This window comes from Sorex fumeus, unplaced genomic scaffold (genome assembly GCF_029834395.1).
Source record: "Sorex fumeus unplaced genomic scaffold, SorFum_2.1 ptg000129l, whole genome shotgun sequence".
NCBI lineage: Eukaryota > Metazoa > Chordata > Mammalia > Eulipotyphla > Soricidae > Sorex > Sorex fumeus.
The window spans coordinates 10,389,017-10,404,484 of record NW_026606186.1 but is presented as its reverse complement, the minus strand read 5'-3'; the positions used below and the strand labels follow the sequence as shown (position 1 = coordinate 10,404,484).

The following is a 15,468-nucleotide window of genomic DNA, read 5'->3' as shown; positions in this document are numbered from 1 at the left end:
TGGAATTGGAATGGACCTTCAACATCAGAAGTAAACAAACAGGGGCTGGAGCAATAGCACATCGGGTAGGGCATTTGCCTTGCAAGCGGCCAACCCTGGTTCAATTCCCAGCATCCCAAATGGTCCCCTGAGCACCGCCAGGGGTAATTCCTGAGCGCAGAGCCAGGAGGAACCCCTGTGCATTGCCGGGTGTGACCCAAAAAAGCAAAAAAAAAAAAAAGTAAACAAAAAAAATAGATACTATGAAACATATCTGCTAGAAACACAACTAAAAAAATTAAAACCTAAGAAAAATACACCATCATTTAAAAATAATAAAATTCATAATAAAAATCACCTCGAATCTTTCTTAGAAACAAAGCAGGCTATAACTACCTAACAAATCAAAGGAAATGGTAAAAATTGAGAATACTTTCCTCCTTTGAACTTTCCCTAATGCTCAATTTTATCCAATAAGCATCACGAGAAGAACAAATTCCATTTTCTAAACTAAATTAAAAAATTAAAATCAGGGGACTGGAGAGAGAGCACAGTGGATAGGGCGTTTGCCTTGCACGCGGCCAACCCGGGTTCGATTCCCAGCATCCCATATGGTCCCCTGAGCACCGCCAGGAGTAACTCCTGAGTGCAGAGCCAGGAGTAACCCCTGTGCATGACCAGGTGTGACCCAAAAAGCAAAAAAAAAAAAAAATTAAATCAAGTGCCACCTTCATCTTTTGCAAACGGTGGCCCCAGGTCACACATAATGTTCTTGACCAAGCATACTCTACAGTCTGTTTCTTCATTCCCAATCTGGGGTTCTCTCCATCACAATCATTCAATTATTCCCACTGGCTAAAATGGACCATCAATAATTTAAGCCCAGATCAATCCGTTGAAAACTACCCGGTAAGCAAAGCCAAAGAATTTGATCTCAGACAAATCTCCAATCAGCAAACACTGAAGTTTAAATATGGGGGCTGGAGCAGCAGGTACCGCAGGTAGGGCATATGCCTTTTACCCGGCCGACCTAAATTCAATCCCAGCATCCCACATGGGCCCCCAAAGCACCGCCAGGAGTAATTCTTGAGTGCAGAGTCAGGAGTAACCCCTGAGTCTCACTGGATGTCACCTAAAAAGCAAAAATAAAATAAAATAATAAAATATGACATGACAACTCAACTCTCAGAAGCAAGCACTCTATAATCAGAAATGTAAACCTGCTTCCTGCAAAATCCCACTTTGGAGTTATCTACCCACATTTAAGATTTCCTGAACCAGGGTCAGCAGCTCTCTCCTTTCAGTAACTTGAGGAACTTCCTCTTTTCAGTGTGCTCATCCACTCTGAGTCCCAGCCAGGCAGAGGGGGCTGCATGGATCCTCACTAGAAATCAAAGCTGTGCAGGGGCTGGAGCAATAGCACAGCAGGTAGGGCGTTTGCCTTGCACGCAACCAACCTAGGTTCGATTCCCAGCATCCCATATGGTCCCCCGAGCACCGCCAGGAGTAATTCCTGAGTGCATGAACCAGGAGTAACTCCTGTGCATCGCCAGGTGTGACCCAAAAAGCAAAAAAAAAAAAAAAAAAAGAAAGAAATCAAAGCTGTGCAAAAGGAGAGGGCTTAGGTATGATTCTCATAGGAACAACTGTCCAAATTCTGATGCAGAAGGAAAGGGGAGGACCGAGGTCTGCAAAGGGGGAGGAGCTCATGTGCTCCAGATCAGGCAGCTGGAAACTGACAGGCTGGTTCCCGAGTCCACCCTACAGGACGTCCTGCGTGCAGGCTGCCCAGAGCTCCCAGCAGAGCCAGTCTCCTCAGACACAAACAGCAGAAGCCTATGGCCACGGCACGTCTCGGCTGAGGACAAGATAGATACACCATGTCAGCCCAGGCAGCCTCAGGTAAGCTAAATGCTGCTTTTAAGTAAAAAAAAAAAAACCACAAAGACCTAGAAACCTAAAAAGACACTAATACGAAGACCTAAACAAAGACCTATTTTTTTTTTAACCCTAAGTGGGTCTGACTTCAGCCCCAAGCTCTTATTAATTAACAGTGGAGCTCAGATTCCCACTCACAGGTTGAAGCTCAGGGGTCACACTGGCAGTCCTCACTCCCCTCAGTGCTCAATCGTGGCAGCAGCTCGGTGTGCCATGTAGTGCCAGGGATCAAAGCCAGACCTCCCCCATGCAGAGCCCCTTGAGTCCCCCTCCCAGTCCAAGTCCCAGGCTTTTACCCTCCCCTACATGGAAGCTCATGTGCGTGAGAACACAGTCACACAGCTGCGGTGGCCAGCGCTTTGTAGAGAGGATGAACTGGCCTGGGCTTCACCCCTCAACCTCCTATCCTGCTGGACCACCAGCCGGAGGCAGCATCCACCTCTCTTTGTATCTCCGTGTGGCGGCAACAGGGGTCCATTCCCACCACAGGACCCACGGAGGGCCAAAGTGTCCACAGTAGCTTGTTTATTCTGAGAGAGCCACAGACGGGACTGGATAGCACACCCAGCAACACAACCACAAGCACGCTGCCCTTCAACAACTTGTCTTCCATTCCGTAGTATTTTTCCTTCAAGGAAAAAAAAAAAAACAGAAATACCAAAAGTACATATAAGCCTAATTCTCCCTGACTTTATGCATACAGCAAAACATGTATACTCCCACGCCCTTCTCTATGAAATTACAGTTAATAACGGCACCTTCAAAGTAAAAGATCCACCATAACTTTGGACTTCTCCACCCATACCTACTAACGTGCCTGCTGTTGGCGGAAAAGACAGCACCAAAAAAAGAAGAAAAATCTGATTAACATATTTTGTGTGTTCTATGTATTACATACTGTACTCTGACCACAAAGTAAACTAGAAAAGAAAAATTTACTAACAAAGCCACAAGGAAGAAAAAATGATGTACAGTACTGTATTTATCAATACGTTTATATCATGTCATGTTTAAAAGAAAAGTCAACATGTAAGTGGACCCAGAGTTCAAACCCATGTTGCTCAGGGAACGACTTGATAATATTTACAAAGCTTTATTTGTGGCTCGAAGTAAAAGATGCAATCAAACTAAATAAAACATCTACAGTAGCTCTTCTTCACTCTGTAAGTCCTAAAGATATTTTCTGATGGTACAAACAGACATAGCTCAGTGCTTTCTCTAAGTCCTACAAGGTATTCCACAGGCGTGTTATTCCCAGTTATCATCCTCAACCCTTAGAAGGAAATACATTATGCCTAATTCTTAAATTTTCTATTCTGTTCTATTCTTTCTTTCTCTTTTCATCAGAGACCCTTGACCATGAAGCTGTCAGGTGTCAGGGGACACGAGGAATTAAGCCCAAGGTATCACTCTTGTCCTAGGCACCCTAAGCCACTGTACCATCTTCCAGGGCCTTCTCACCAGGGATTCCGAACAGTTGAGCTGTCAGGATCATTACAGTACATGCGGGCGGCACTGGGATTTGAACTCATGGTTTCTTGCATGCCAGGCAAGTACTTTGACCCACACAAAGCCATCTTCCAGCCCCTTTTTTTGTTTTCTAATCTGGATGCAATCTCCTAAAGTAAATGTTATAAACAGTCTCAGTCTGAAACACACTTTTAAAAGAATGTGTATATATGTATTTCTAAGTTGTTCTTCTAATAAACAGTGCTGTATGAATATATCCGGGCACAGCACTCCTTGTGTATATGGATGGAGATTTCTCTAGGAGAGATAACAGAAGTGGGAGTGCTGGGTTGAGATATATTCACAAGGTCACTGGGATTGGGGGAGGGATAAGGGGGTGACAAAGTAGTGAAGTGGAGGTGGGGACACTGTCTGCCTGAGACCCAAACATAAACAACTACGCAAATCACAACATCTTAATAAAAATTCAATTGAAAACAGTATTTTCATGGTTCTTACATCAAAACTGCTTGACATCTTGAGTCATTACATCCCGGGCCACAGTGAGATTCTGATCATACCCACAATGAGGGCTGTAATCAAAGACAAAGAGCGAGTGGCGTCAAGGCCATGGAAGATGAGAAACCCTAGACTGGCGGGGAGAGTGTAAATTGTGGAAAAGAGTTGCACAGATCTTCAGAACATAAACAAAGAGTTACCTTATGGTTTAGCAATTCTACTCTCTTATACATACATCGAAGAAATTTAAATGTGCACACAGCAAAGCCTGTATATGAACAAATGTTCACAACATTTTATTGATAGCCAAAGGTATAAGTAATCTAAGTGTCATCAAACAGGTGGTGGTGGGAGGGATACTGGGAACATTGGTGGTGGAGAATTGGCACTGGTGGAGGAATGGGTACGCAATCATTGTATGACTGAAACGTAAGCACGAAAGTTTGTAAATCTGTAACTGTATCTCACAGTGATTCATTAAAAAATTTTTAAATTTTTTTTAAATTTTGAAAAATAAAATAAAATATAGTATATAAACATCACTTGCATCACTTGTCACTTGTCATCCCGTTGTTCACTGATTGCTCGAGCGGGCACCAGTAACGTCTCCATTCATCTCTGTGGTGTGCTAGTGTAGCCCAATGGTATCTGCTCGCCAGGTGTACGGAGAGCATCAAACCGCATTATTGTTACTGTTTTTGGCATATCGAATACGACACAGATAGCTTGCCAGGCTCTGTCGTGAGAATATAAGCATATATCTTCGTAAATAAATACATATGTATTTTTTACATTTAAAAATAAATAAATGTCATCAACGAATGAATAAATTAAATTGCATATGATAGAGCACAATTCCGCCAGAAAAAGAAATGAAGTACTGGAGCCAGAGAAGTAGAACAGCTGGTAAGGAGCTTGCCTTGCATGCGGTCAGTCAGGGTTTGATCCCCCATACCACATATGGTCCCCAGAGCCCCACCAGGAAGAACCCCTAAGAGCAGAATCAGGAGTAAGCCCTCATGCCTCAGGTTCCCTCCGACCTCCCAGTCTGACTCCTTCACGGGCACATCTTTAAGTCTGGTTGTTGTAGTTTAGGTCTCATGCTTGTGGTGTTGCTCTGCGGTGAAGATATATACATATACCACACCTCACATGAGCGATAGGCCCAAGGCAGCCCTGACCCCTCGCTCTGTGACCTGCCTTCTCTTTCTTCCTCCCTCCATTTCTTTCCTTCCCTGTCCTCATTTCTACAGTCACAAGTCAGGGGTAATCTAGGTAATGCCTCCACTGATTGATACTTTGAATTCTCTCACCCTGCTTTCCCACATACCATAGATAAGCAAGATCATATAGTATTTGTCCTTCTGACTTCACGTATCATGATATCGTCCAGTATTATTCAAGTCAAGTGCAGCCAAGTGCAGGATCTTATAGTTCCTTGAAGTGAATATTCCTGTGTGTGTGTGTGTGTGTGTGTGTGTGTGTGTGTGTGTGTGCGCGCGCACACAGGTATCTCATCCTCACTATCCATACATCTGTTGGATACCTGGTTAGATTTCATAGTCTTGCTACTGTACTAAATGCTGCAGTGAAATATACTGTGTATGTCTTTTAAATGAATGTTTCTGTGTCCTGCGGGCAGATATCCAGAAGTGGGATTGCTGGGTCATATGACAGCTCTATTTTCACTTTTCTGAGAAATCTCCTTGTTGTTTTCCATAGGAGGTAGACCAGACAACATTCCCAGCAGCAGTACATCAGAGTTCCTTTTTTACTACACCCTGCCAATACAGACTGTTTCCAGGTTTTGTGTTTTTGTTTTGTTTTGTTCCAATGTGTGCCATTCCCACTGGTGTGAAATCATTATCTCATTGTTGCCTTGATCTGCATTTTCCTGATAATAAATGATGAACAATTTTAAATGTGCCTACTGGCCCTCCCTCTCTCTTCTTCAGAGAAGTTTCTGTCATTTCCTCTCACCATTTTTTATAATGTTTTGGATTTCAGGGCTTAGGGAACTATGTGAGATGCCAGAACTCAAACCTGGGAAGACTGCATGCAAGGCAAGCACCCTACCCACAGTAGTATTACTTCAATCCCCAAACACATTTTTTTTTATTTAATACGGTCCCATTTGTTTGTTTCTGTTGCTTTGCCAACAGAATCATATCATTGAAGACATCTTTGGGGTCCAAATCTTGCAACATTATGCCACTTTTTTCCACAATATATTTTATGGATTCTAGTCTGATCTCAATGTTTCTGAATCACTTTGAATTGATTGTTGTGTAAGATGTGAAAAAAATGGATCCAGCTTCATTTTTTTCACATGATTATCCAGTGTATTCAACACAATTTGCTGAAGCAGCATTCTTACTTCACTTCATGTACCCGGCTCCTCTTGTAGAAAATTAGCTGACCATATGACCATTTGTATCTGGAGATCTGTCTTTGGGTACTCAAATCTAACCAACTGGTCAGAGTACCTACACTAGTCCAGTACCATTCTGATTACAATAGCCTTATCGTATAGTTTCAAGTTAGGTAGTGAGATATCTCCCAATCTTTTTTTTTTTTCTTTTTTGGCTTTTTGAGTCACACCTGGCAATGCACTGGGGTTACTCCTGGCTCTGCACTCAGAGAACCATATGAGACGCTGGGAATTAAACCCAGGTTGGCCGCGTGCAAGGCAAACGCCCTACCCACTGTGCTATTGCTCCAGCCCCCCTCTCCCAATCTCTTATTCCCATTTCCCAGTATGGCTTTGGCTATTCTGGGTGTTTTATGATTCCATTTAAAAATATATATATGTATAAATTCCTTGAAGAATGTCATCATAATTTGGATGGGGATTGCAATGAATTCATTTAATAATTTAGGTAGGATGATCATTTTGACAATATTGATTCTTCCAATCCATGAACGTGAAATATTTTTCTATTTCCTTAAGTGAACCCATCCGGAGTAGGACTTTTGTTCTTGAGAAGATTTCTAATTACTATTTCAATTTCCTTGTGACTGACCTGTTTAGATTTTCTATTCCCTCCTTGCCCAGTTTTGGGAGATCACAGAATTCTATGGATCTGTCCATTTCGTCTCAGTTCTCCAGCTTAATAGTGTAAAGTTGTTCATAGTAACTTCTCATGATATTTGAACTCCTGAGGGGTGTGTTGTAATTTTTTTCCCCTTTCATCTCTGATTCAATTTATTTGGGCATTTTCTCTTCTTTTCCTCTAACCAAAGATTTTTCTATCTTGCTTACCCTTTTGAAGAACCAGCTCCTGGTTTCATAGACTCTTTGTATTATTTTTCTTGGTTTCTGCATCACTGACTTATGGTGGTGGAACTCATTTCCTGTTCCTTCTCCCGGTGTTTAAAACATGTGCTTAGGTTGCTGAATTGAGCTTTATTTTTTCCTCTTTCCTAATATAATCCTGTACTGCCCTGAATTTCCTCTTAGCCCAGGTTATGCTGTGCTTCATAGATCCTGATAACTTGTTTAGAAAATCCCACTTAGAAGCAACATCCAGACTAAGCAAATCTATGGAAAAAATATATGGTGCCTAGGGGCAGTGACAGAAAGGAATGAATGGAAAGTGTTCTGAACTCCATGCCTATCTTCTTTCCCCCAAGAAAAGTCTGATGCTGAAATACCTTTCCTTCCCTGAAAGATGATACTAGGGTATGTAGACTTTGGGAGACTGATCATCAGAACCCAACCAAGTTGGCACCCTGGTATCCAACTTCTAGTCTTTAGAACTGTGATCTAGAAATTTTTGTCATAAGCTGGAAGCACTGCAGTGTTCTGTTTTTGCAGCCCAGGGAGTAACTGCAAGTGGGCAGAGGACTTCTTTCTTAAATGATGAAAATGTTGTAGGATTTAATTCAGTGGTGGTTGCCCAATACTATAATAAACATACTAAAAACTCACTGAGTCACAGATTTAAAATGGGTGAATTCTATGACATGTGCTAAAGAAAACACACATGCACATTTTTGGTGTTTTTTTTAACTTGTTTAACTAAATAACTGTGATTTATAAAGTTATTGATAGTTGAGTTTTAGGCATATAATATTTCAACATCAATCCCACCACCAGTGTCAACTTCCCTCTACCAGCGTTCCCATATTCCATCCCCACACACAACCCCCACTCCATCCCCTGCCTGACAACCTGATAGGCATATTACAAAGCTCCAGTGATTGATGATAGATCTCATGTTTTCAGTGTTGCTGAGTCTATATTTTGAATATATTCATATACCACGCACCCATATCACCATATCAACGAAAGCCCTGATGCCTGTTTACCCATTACTTCCCATTCTCTTTTCCTCAACTGTCATCTTGATTTCTTTCCTTCTCTGTCTTCCTCCTCTCTAAAGTCTGGGTTGTTCTAGACATCCCCCATTGACTACATTTCCTCATCCAGTATTCTATATATCACAGATAAGTGAGATCATGCTATGTTTGTCTCTCTTCTTCTGACTTGCTTCACCCAATACATCTTCCAGTTCCAACCAGGTTGCAGCAAATACATGATTTCACCATCCTTTGCAGCTGCATAGTACTCCATTGTTCATATATACATCATCATAATCCATTCATCTGTCATTGGACACCGAAGTTGATTCCATACCTTAGTTATTGTACAAAGTGCAGCAATGAATAATGTTGACACATCCACATTTTTAATGTTTACAGATGATGACAAATTGTGTTCCCAAGAGACTGTACAATTGACATTGTGTAAATTTTCAATGATGCCAAGTACTAGTGTAGTACCAAACGTGAAGTTTACATACATATGATACGTATTTGTTCCAACAGAACTTCAGCCAAATTCAGTTAAGAGACTGGACAGATAGCACACAAGTTAAGGCACTTGCCGTAGACATGGCTACCCTCCCCTCAGCACTGCACATGGTCCCCCCAAGCACCATGAGAAGTGACCCCTGAGTTTGGCTTCAATGTGTGAAACTTAGCAACGTTTTAGGTACTAACAATCCAGTGGAAATCAAGTCCAATAGGCATCCAGTCCTCAAGTTTATACTCCTCAAACCCCCAGTATAAGGGGACCCACTCTTTCACAGAAATCTATTCCACTACGCTATTCTTCAACTTACATCTACAAAACATTATGAAGGTGAGTGCGTGCGGGAGGTGGATATTGAGTGGCAGTGAGTTCAGCAAGCTGAGCATTTGCCTTGCACATGGCCAAACAAGATTTCATCCTCAGCAACTTATGGTCCCCAAGCCCCACGAGGAGCGATCCCTGCGCACACAGCCAGAAGTACACCCTGAGCACCACTGGGTATAGCCATAATCAGAAACACACAAAAAAATTCATGAAGGCACCCTTTGCCTGAAAAAATACCAAAGACTTAAAGCTGAAGTTCCTAAACTTATTGGCTGACCACCCCCTTTTCAAAAAGTAAACTACTCAGTGACCCCCAGGGGATCTACCTGAAGGGGAAAAATAAAAAGCACCACCCCCGAATTCCCCCCCCATTTATCCTGGCTCCCCTGGCTTATCCAATGCACCTCAAATCTTTCCAGTGCTCCCCCAGGGAATGGATTGCCTGCTTTAAGAGACACTGACTTAAAGGAAAACACTTCTTTTTGATCACTCCTGACCAGGCAGCCAACACGGAACAGCCACGTGAGAGGGATTGTACCAATGCACACAACGTGAGCACAGTTCATGAACCTCAGAGGCGCGGTGGGCATGGAAGCAAAGACATGGACCCAAGTTTATGAGGATTTTGCTAAAACACAGTACACAGTACAACCAACCAAAACAGCCAAGAGTTAATGCATTCCCAAGAATGTACTTTCAATAAACATTTTGCTCCACTCACACCTTCACCCATTAAGGGAAATTGAGAAGGGATAAATGAATTACTCAAGCCATATACTTAGTAACTGGCTGGAGCAGGATTCAGACTTGTCCTAAGTACAAAGCCCAGGTCCTTTTGGCATCACCAGGTAGGACTTAACAAAGGGCTTCAGGCTGGGTGAGGTCCCTAAGGTCAGGATCCCGGCTAAAATCTCACATTCAGCCTCTGTACCTTTGAGGCACTGACAAGTGATCAGGTTTGGAAAAAAATGATACTGACTGACCTAATTCAAACAAAGACTGGAGACAAAGACTCTAGGTTAAGGAGCTGGAGCAAAAGCCCAGTGGGTAGGACGTTTGCCTACTACTCGGCCAACCCGGGTTTGATTTCATGTATCCCATATGGTCCCTGAGCACCACCAGGAGTAATTCCTGAGTGCAGAGTCAGAAGCAACCCCTGTGCATCACCGCGTGTGACCCAAAAAGAAAAAAAAAACACAAAGACTCTAAGTTAAGCTTTAAAATGGTGGTATGTAAATGCACTGTAGCATTGTCCTCCCATTGTTCATCGAATTGCTTGAACGGGTCCAGTAACGTCTCCATCCTGAGACTTGTTACTGTGTTTGGCATATCGAATACGTCACAGGAACAAGCAAAATAGTACTCAGCAGCTTTCTGTGACAGAAAGAGATAATTGGTTCAAGGGATTTTTCTCTTCCACTGTAACCATCTAAAGGATAACCTATCTTTCTCAGAGCGCTCCTGCCACTCCAGGTGAGGCAGCTCAAGTCCCCCCAGTTGCACAAGAGTTTTGCCTGAATTCTTTCAGAACTGGTTGAAACAAACGGGGAAGGCTGAGAGCCAAGCCTGGAGTCAGTAGGCCTGGCTTATATTCAAGCTCAATCACACATGTTTTGTGCAGTTCTAGACTGCTCAGAGGTGGAATGCCACCTCTCTGAGTCTCAACATGCTCAGCTGTAAAGGGCCCATAATACTTGTCCCCTCATAGGGTCATGGTTTAGTCAGTGATTTAAGCTATAAGCCCTTAAAACAAGTCAGACCAAATCAGGAACTGGGATGGGAATGAACAAAATCCAAGACCCAGGGCCTGCTCTCTAAGAGATGTTTGTCTAATTTGGAAAACAGTGGAAAGTCCTACCTGCACCATCCAGCACCAACTGAACACTTAAAATGTGGTTATCCAAGTAAGATGTAATAAGTAAGGACTAGATGGATAGAACAAGTGGTTAAGGCACTTACCAAGCATGTGGTTGACCCTGATAGACACATGGCAAACATATGGTCTCCTAAGCAATGCCAGGGGTCACTCCTGAGCAAAGACAGGAAAAGCCCCTGAGCACCACAGGTCACAGCCTAATCCCCCATCCCGACACCCTCGCCAAAAAAAAAAAAAGTGCTAAGAGAAGAAAATACATACCAAAGTTCAAAAATTCAGTAAGATTTATAAAAGAATGCAAGGGCTGGGGATGTACTCAGTAGTGGAGTAGTTGTATCTACAAGGCCCTGGGTTTGATCCCCAGATCCTCAACAAAATAAAAATTAAAAATAGTGTAAAACATTCCATCAATTCAGTTTTATTAGTTACAAGTGAAAATAACATGGAACTATTAAAAAATATTTAAATAGTACTAAAAATAATTCTATCTGTACATCTATCTATTTAGCGGTGCTTAGTCATTAAAATTCGTCACCGTAACTATGAATGGAGACAGAGGGCATAGGAGGGCATGGGGGCATGTCCGTGAAGGCTTAGTAATGACATCTCCTGAAAATCAAATCACTTTAAATAAGCCAAAGGGGAGACGGGAGGGGTAACCCTGCCAGCAGACACAGTGAAGCACTGACCCAGCAAGTCGGAAAGAACAGGTAAAGTCATTCATGACAGAGTGTGTTGGCTGGGCCATGAAGGGCTTGGGGAAGCAGCTCATACCTGCGTTGGTGGGTGGGAGGTGGGCAGAGACAGCGAGGGAGTAGATGGCCAGATTCTGAAACAAAGAAGAAACTACCTGAGCGTGGTGAGGAGCCTCAGAGAACCTGAAGCAGGTAAGAGGGCAGCCACCAGGAAGGTAGCTGCCTCTGGGCCCTGCCAAGGCTGGGACAGGAGAGAAGGAGGTTCATCTGCAACTGTGAGCCAGAGACTGGGCTTTAAGATTCCCATTTTACAAGTGACGGAAAACTAAGGACGGCAGAGAAGTTTCTTGTCCAAGGTGAAAGAACGATTAAATGGCAGAATTGGGACTGAAACCAAACTTGACTCGGATCTCAAAGGACAGATGCAGCACAGAGATAAGAAAAGTTGTTCAAGAGAGAATGCTGCCAGCTAGGAGAAGCGTCATAGGTGAGGCCTGAGCAACAGTACAGCGGGCAGGGGCACTTGCTTTGCCTCCGGCTGACCCAGGTTGAATTCTCAGCATCCCAAATGGTCCGCTGAACCTGCCAGAAGTGATCCTCAAGCCAGGAGTAAAACCTGAGCACATCCAGGTGTGACCCCAAAGCCAAAAACAAAGAAATGTCATAGGTAGACAGCAGCACACTGGGAAGATCAGATTTACATTTGAAAAAAGGCTTTCAAGTTTTAATAAAGGACTTTTAGGCTCATGACAGAAATCATACCTCCGAAGGGAGAGATCATACCCCAACCTACTGGGGCAGCGGTGGGAAAATGAAGTAGAAGGACCCAAGAGACAGACACTCCAGAAGCCTGACTCGTGTCTGACGCAGGTTATTGACTGCAGAGTAACCATTTGTCCACATCTGTCTAAGAGGACACCCACTGATGCCTGTCCTCCATGCATTAATATTGTGCCCATTTCGCTCTTTAAAGCGCCCCAATTTGCATAACAAATCACGTGGTCACCCTTTCCATTAGGATCTTCTGACTAAGATGCAGCTTGACCCCAGCAGAGCTGGATTCGTAACTAAGCCTCTCAGGGTTCGTTCCACGGCTCTTCTCCATGTCCACCCACCCACCCCAGCCAAGAGCCTGGGACTAACGTACAGTCCCCTGCTCCAGGGCATAGGGCGCTACCCACCTTCTTACCACAGAGAATCCTGGTCCGACCAGCCGTGTGGACTGACTGGACAGGTGCGCTAGGAGGCCAAATATGCCCCCAACTGTTCCCCATCTGTGTTACTATAGACGCGATACTCAGAATAGGGGTGACAATGACAGCTGCCGAAACCATCATTTTTCTAAGCACTGATCACGTCCCAACACTGCACCTGCCAATCGAATTCCTGGGTAGGAAAGTTCGCTTTCGCTCCACACCCCAACTCAGCCGTGAATAAGACTACTACTACTTTCCCCACTACAAACGGGAAAGCAGGCTAGGCCATTTGCCCAAACTCCCCAAGTCTGTTAAAGGACCGGATTTGAATCCTGTTCCTGTTCACCTCCAGTCAAGGTGCTTAGCCCGTGCACTGCAGTCCCTGAGTCCAGATGGCCAGTGCGCAGCTCCACACATAAGGAAAAGTCTGGCAGAGGCCAACTAACGTTCCCCATAATGAAAGCAAACCCCCAAACCAAAAGGACCCAGGCGGTGCCCTCAAAGTCCCTGCCCCTCACCAGCCTCACTAATGGCACAATCGGAGAGGTCCCCCCATGGCCGCTCTTTTCTAAAAGAAAAATATATATATTTATATATATTATATAAATATATGTTTATATATTTATATATTTTTTATATTTTTATATATATAAATATATATAAAATATATGTTTACCGAATGTAACCTGCCCACACGGCAGAGTCTGGCAAACTCCCCGTGGCGTACCCAATATGCCAAATACCTGTAACAATGATGGGTCTCATTCTCCTAAAGAGCCTTGAATATAATCTCAGGGCTAGGATGAAGGAGACGTTACTGGGGCCTGCTCGAGGCAATCAACGAATAACAGGATGGTCGTCGTCGTGAGATATATATATATATATATATATACACATACACTTATATATACACATACACATATATATACACATACATATGTGTGCCGTGTGCATGTATATTTACATACATATACATATATGCATGCATATCACTATCACTATCACCCCATTGTTCATCGATTCACTGGAGCGGGCCCAGTAACATATATACGCATATACATACATGTACACACATACATATATACACGTAAAATACACATATATACATAGACATACATATACACATAAAATACACACATGTACATATATACCCATGTATACATATACATACACATACACATATATACGCCTGTCCCTCATCATTCAAATCATGTCCCGGAATACCAGGGGCGGGGTGGCACAGGTGGGGGGCACCGGGCCCCCAGGTCGGTCCCAGCAGGGGCCCCCCTGACGCCCCCTCCAAGGCCTCCGCAGGGCCTGCCCGAAGCGCCCTTCGCAGAGCCCCGCAGGCCCCGGCCGGGGCGACCCCCCGGGCGCCCACCCCGCCCCGACGGGCCCCACCTGCAGCCGCGGCGCGTCGCGGGGAGACTGGCGTCTTCGTCCGGGCCGGAGGCCATGGAAGGCCCGGCCGGTGGCGGCGCGGTGGTCGCGGGCGCCGGGGGGCCGTGGCCGAGGCGGCCGGCGCCGATGCCCAGTCCCGCCCCCTCCAGCCCAGGTCTCGTTCGGGCTCCGGCGGCGCCGCTGGAATTCAAACCGCAGCCGGCGCCATCTTTCCCGGTGCTTCTTCCTACGGAAACGGGGCGGGGCCGCCGAGGCGCGCGCGCTGAAGCCGAGCGGCCCGGCGCGGCGGCCGGGCAGGGCAGCGCGGGCGGCCGCCATCTTTAGGAAGGGCAAGGCCTAGCGCTGGGGCCGGGCGGGACTGAGGGGAGAGCGCCGGCGAGAGGCCGGCCTGGCGCCATCTTTTCTAAGGGCACACGAGTAGAGGCCGGGCCCAGCGCCATGTTTGTTAAGGGCGAAGGCTGGTCTAGGTCCGTTAATTTAAGCGGGATTTAAGGAATCCCGCAGTGATTCATTAATCCTTAGAGGAGCACATCCCACTTCTCTAAAACAGTGACCTCGCACCTTAGTTAGCTAAAAGGTTTGCGCCTTCTTGGCCGGACTGATAGGACAGCGGACAGGGCATTTACCTTGCATGGAGCTGCCGTGGGTTTGAACTCAGCACCCCATGTGGTTCCCCGCCCTCCGCCCCCATGCCTCCCCAGGAGTGAACCCTGAGCATCGCCAAGTATGGCCCAAAAAATAAAAACAAAATAAAACAGAAATAAAAGTTTTGCGCCTTGGCTGTCAGTACGGATCGTGGACAAGCGCAGGCTCTTAAGAAAAGTTCTCTGGGAGGGAGAGGGAGCTGCCTGGCTCCAGGTTACATCCCCAGCACCCCTCCCCCGAGAGAGTGGGAGAGGGGAGAGAGGAAAAGAGAAAACGCTAGCTGCGGAACCGTGCGCTTAATGTCATGCAGTTCAACTCACCTATAGGTGGCAAGTATTGAGTAACTCTCTAGGGACCCCCTGTGATCAGCAAAGACCAAACAAGTTGCCCAGATCAGGCTCACTGATGCGGTGCTGCTCCAGCAGAACTGCCCGGGTCACACCCAGCGGTGGGGAAGGTTCTTCGGGGCTGGGGAGGGAACTTGGCCTCACTCGTGCCCTTCATGGGTCCCATCGCTTTGAGCAATCTCCCTGCCTCGAGACTTACCCATTGTAAGCATCTCTCACGAGTGTCACATGTGCCAAAAACATGGCATGCACCCCCTCATTTCCTTTTTTTTTTTTTTTTTTG

General features: G+C 45.1%; 1 protein-coding gene across 1 annotated transcript in view; it reads right to left on the bottom strand.

Moving 5' to 3' along the window:
• CDK5RAP2 (CDK5 regulatory subunit associated protein 2) overlaps positions 1-14,404 on the bottom strand; it is a 189,426-nt gene extending 175,022 nt beyond the window's left edge. Inside the window, exon 1 of the mRNA XM_056138589.1 lies at positions 14,194-14,404. Within this exon, the coding sequence (XP_055994564.1) occupies positions 14,194-14,249 (56 nt within the window). The 5' untranslated portion in view covers positions 14,250-14,404. The remainder of the gene's footprint in view (positions 1-14,193) is intronic.
• Positions 14,405-15,468: the final 1,064 nt, after the last annotated feature.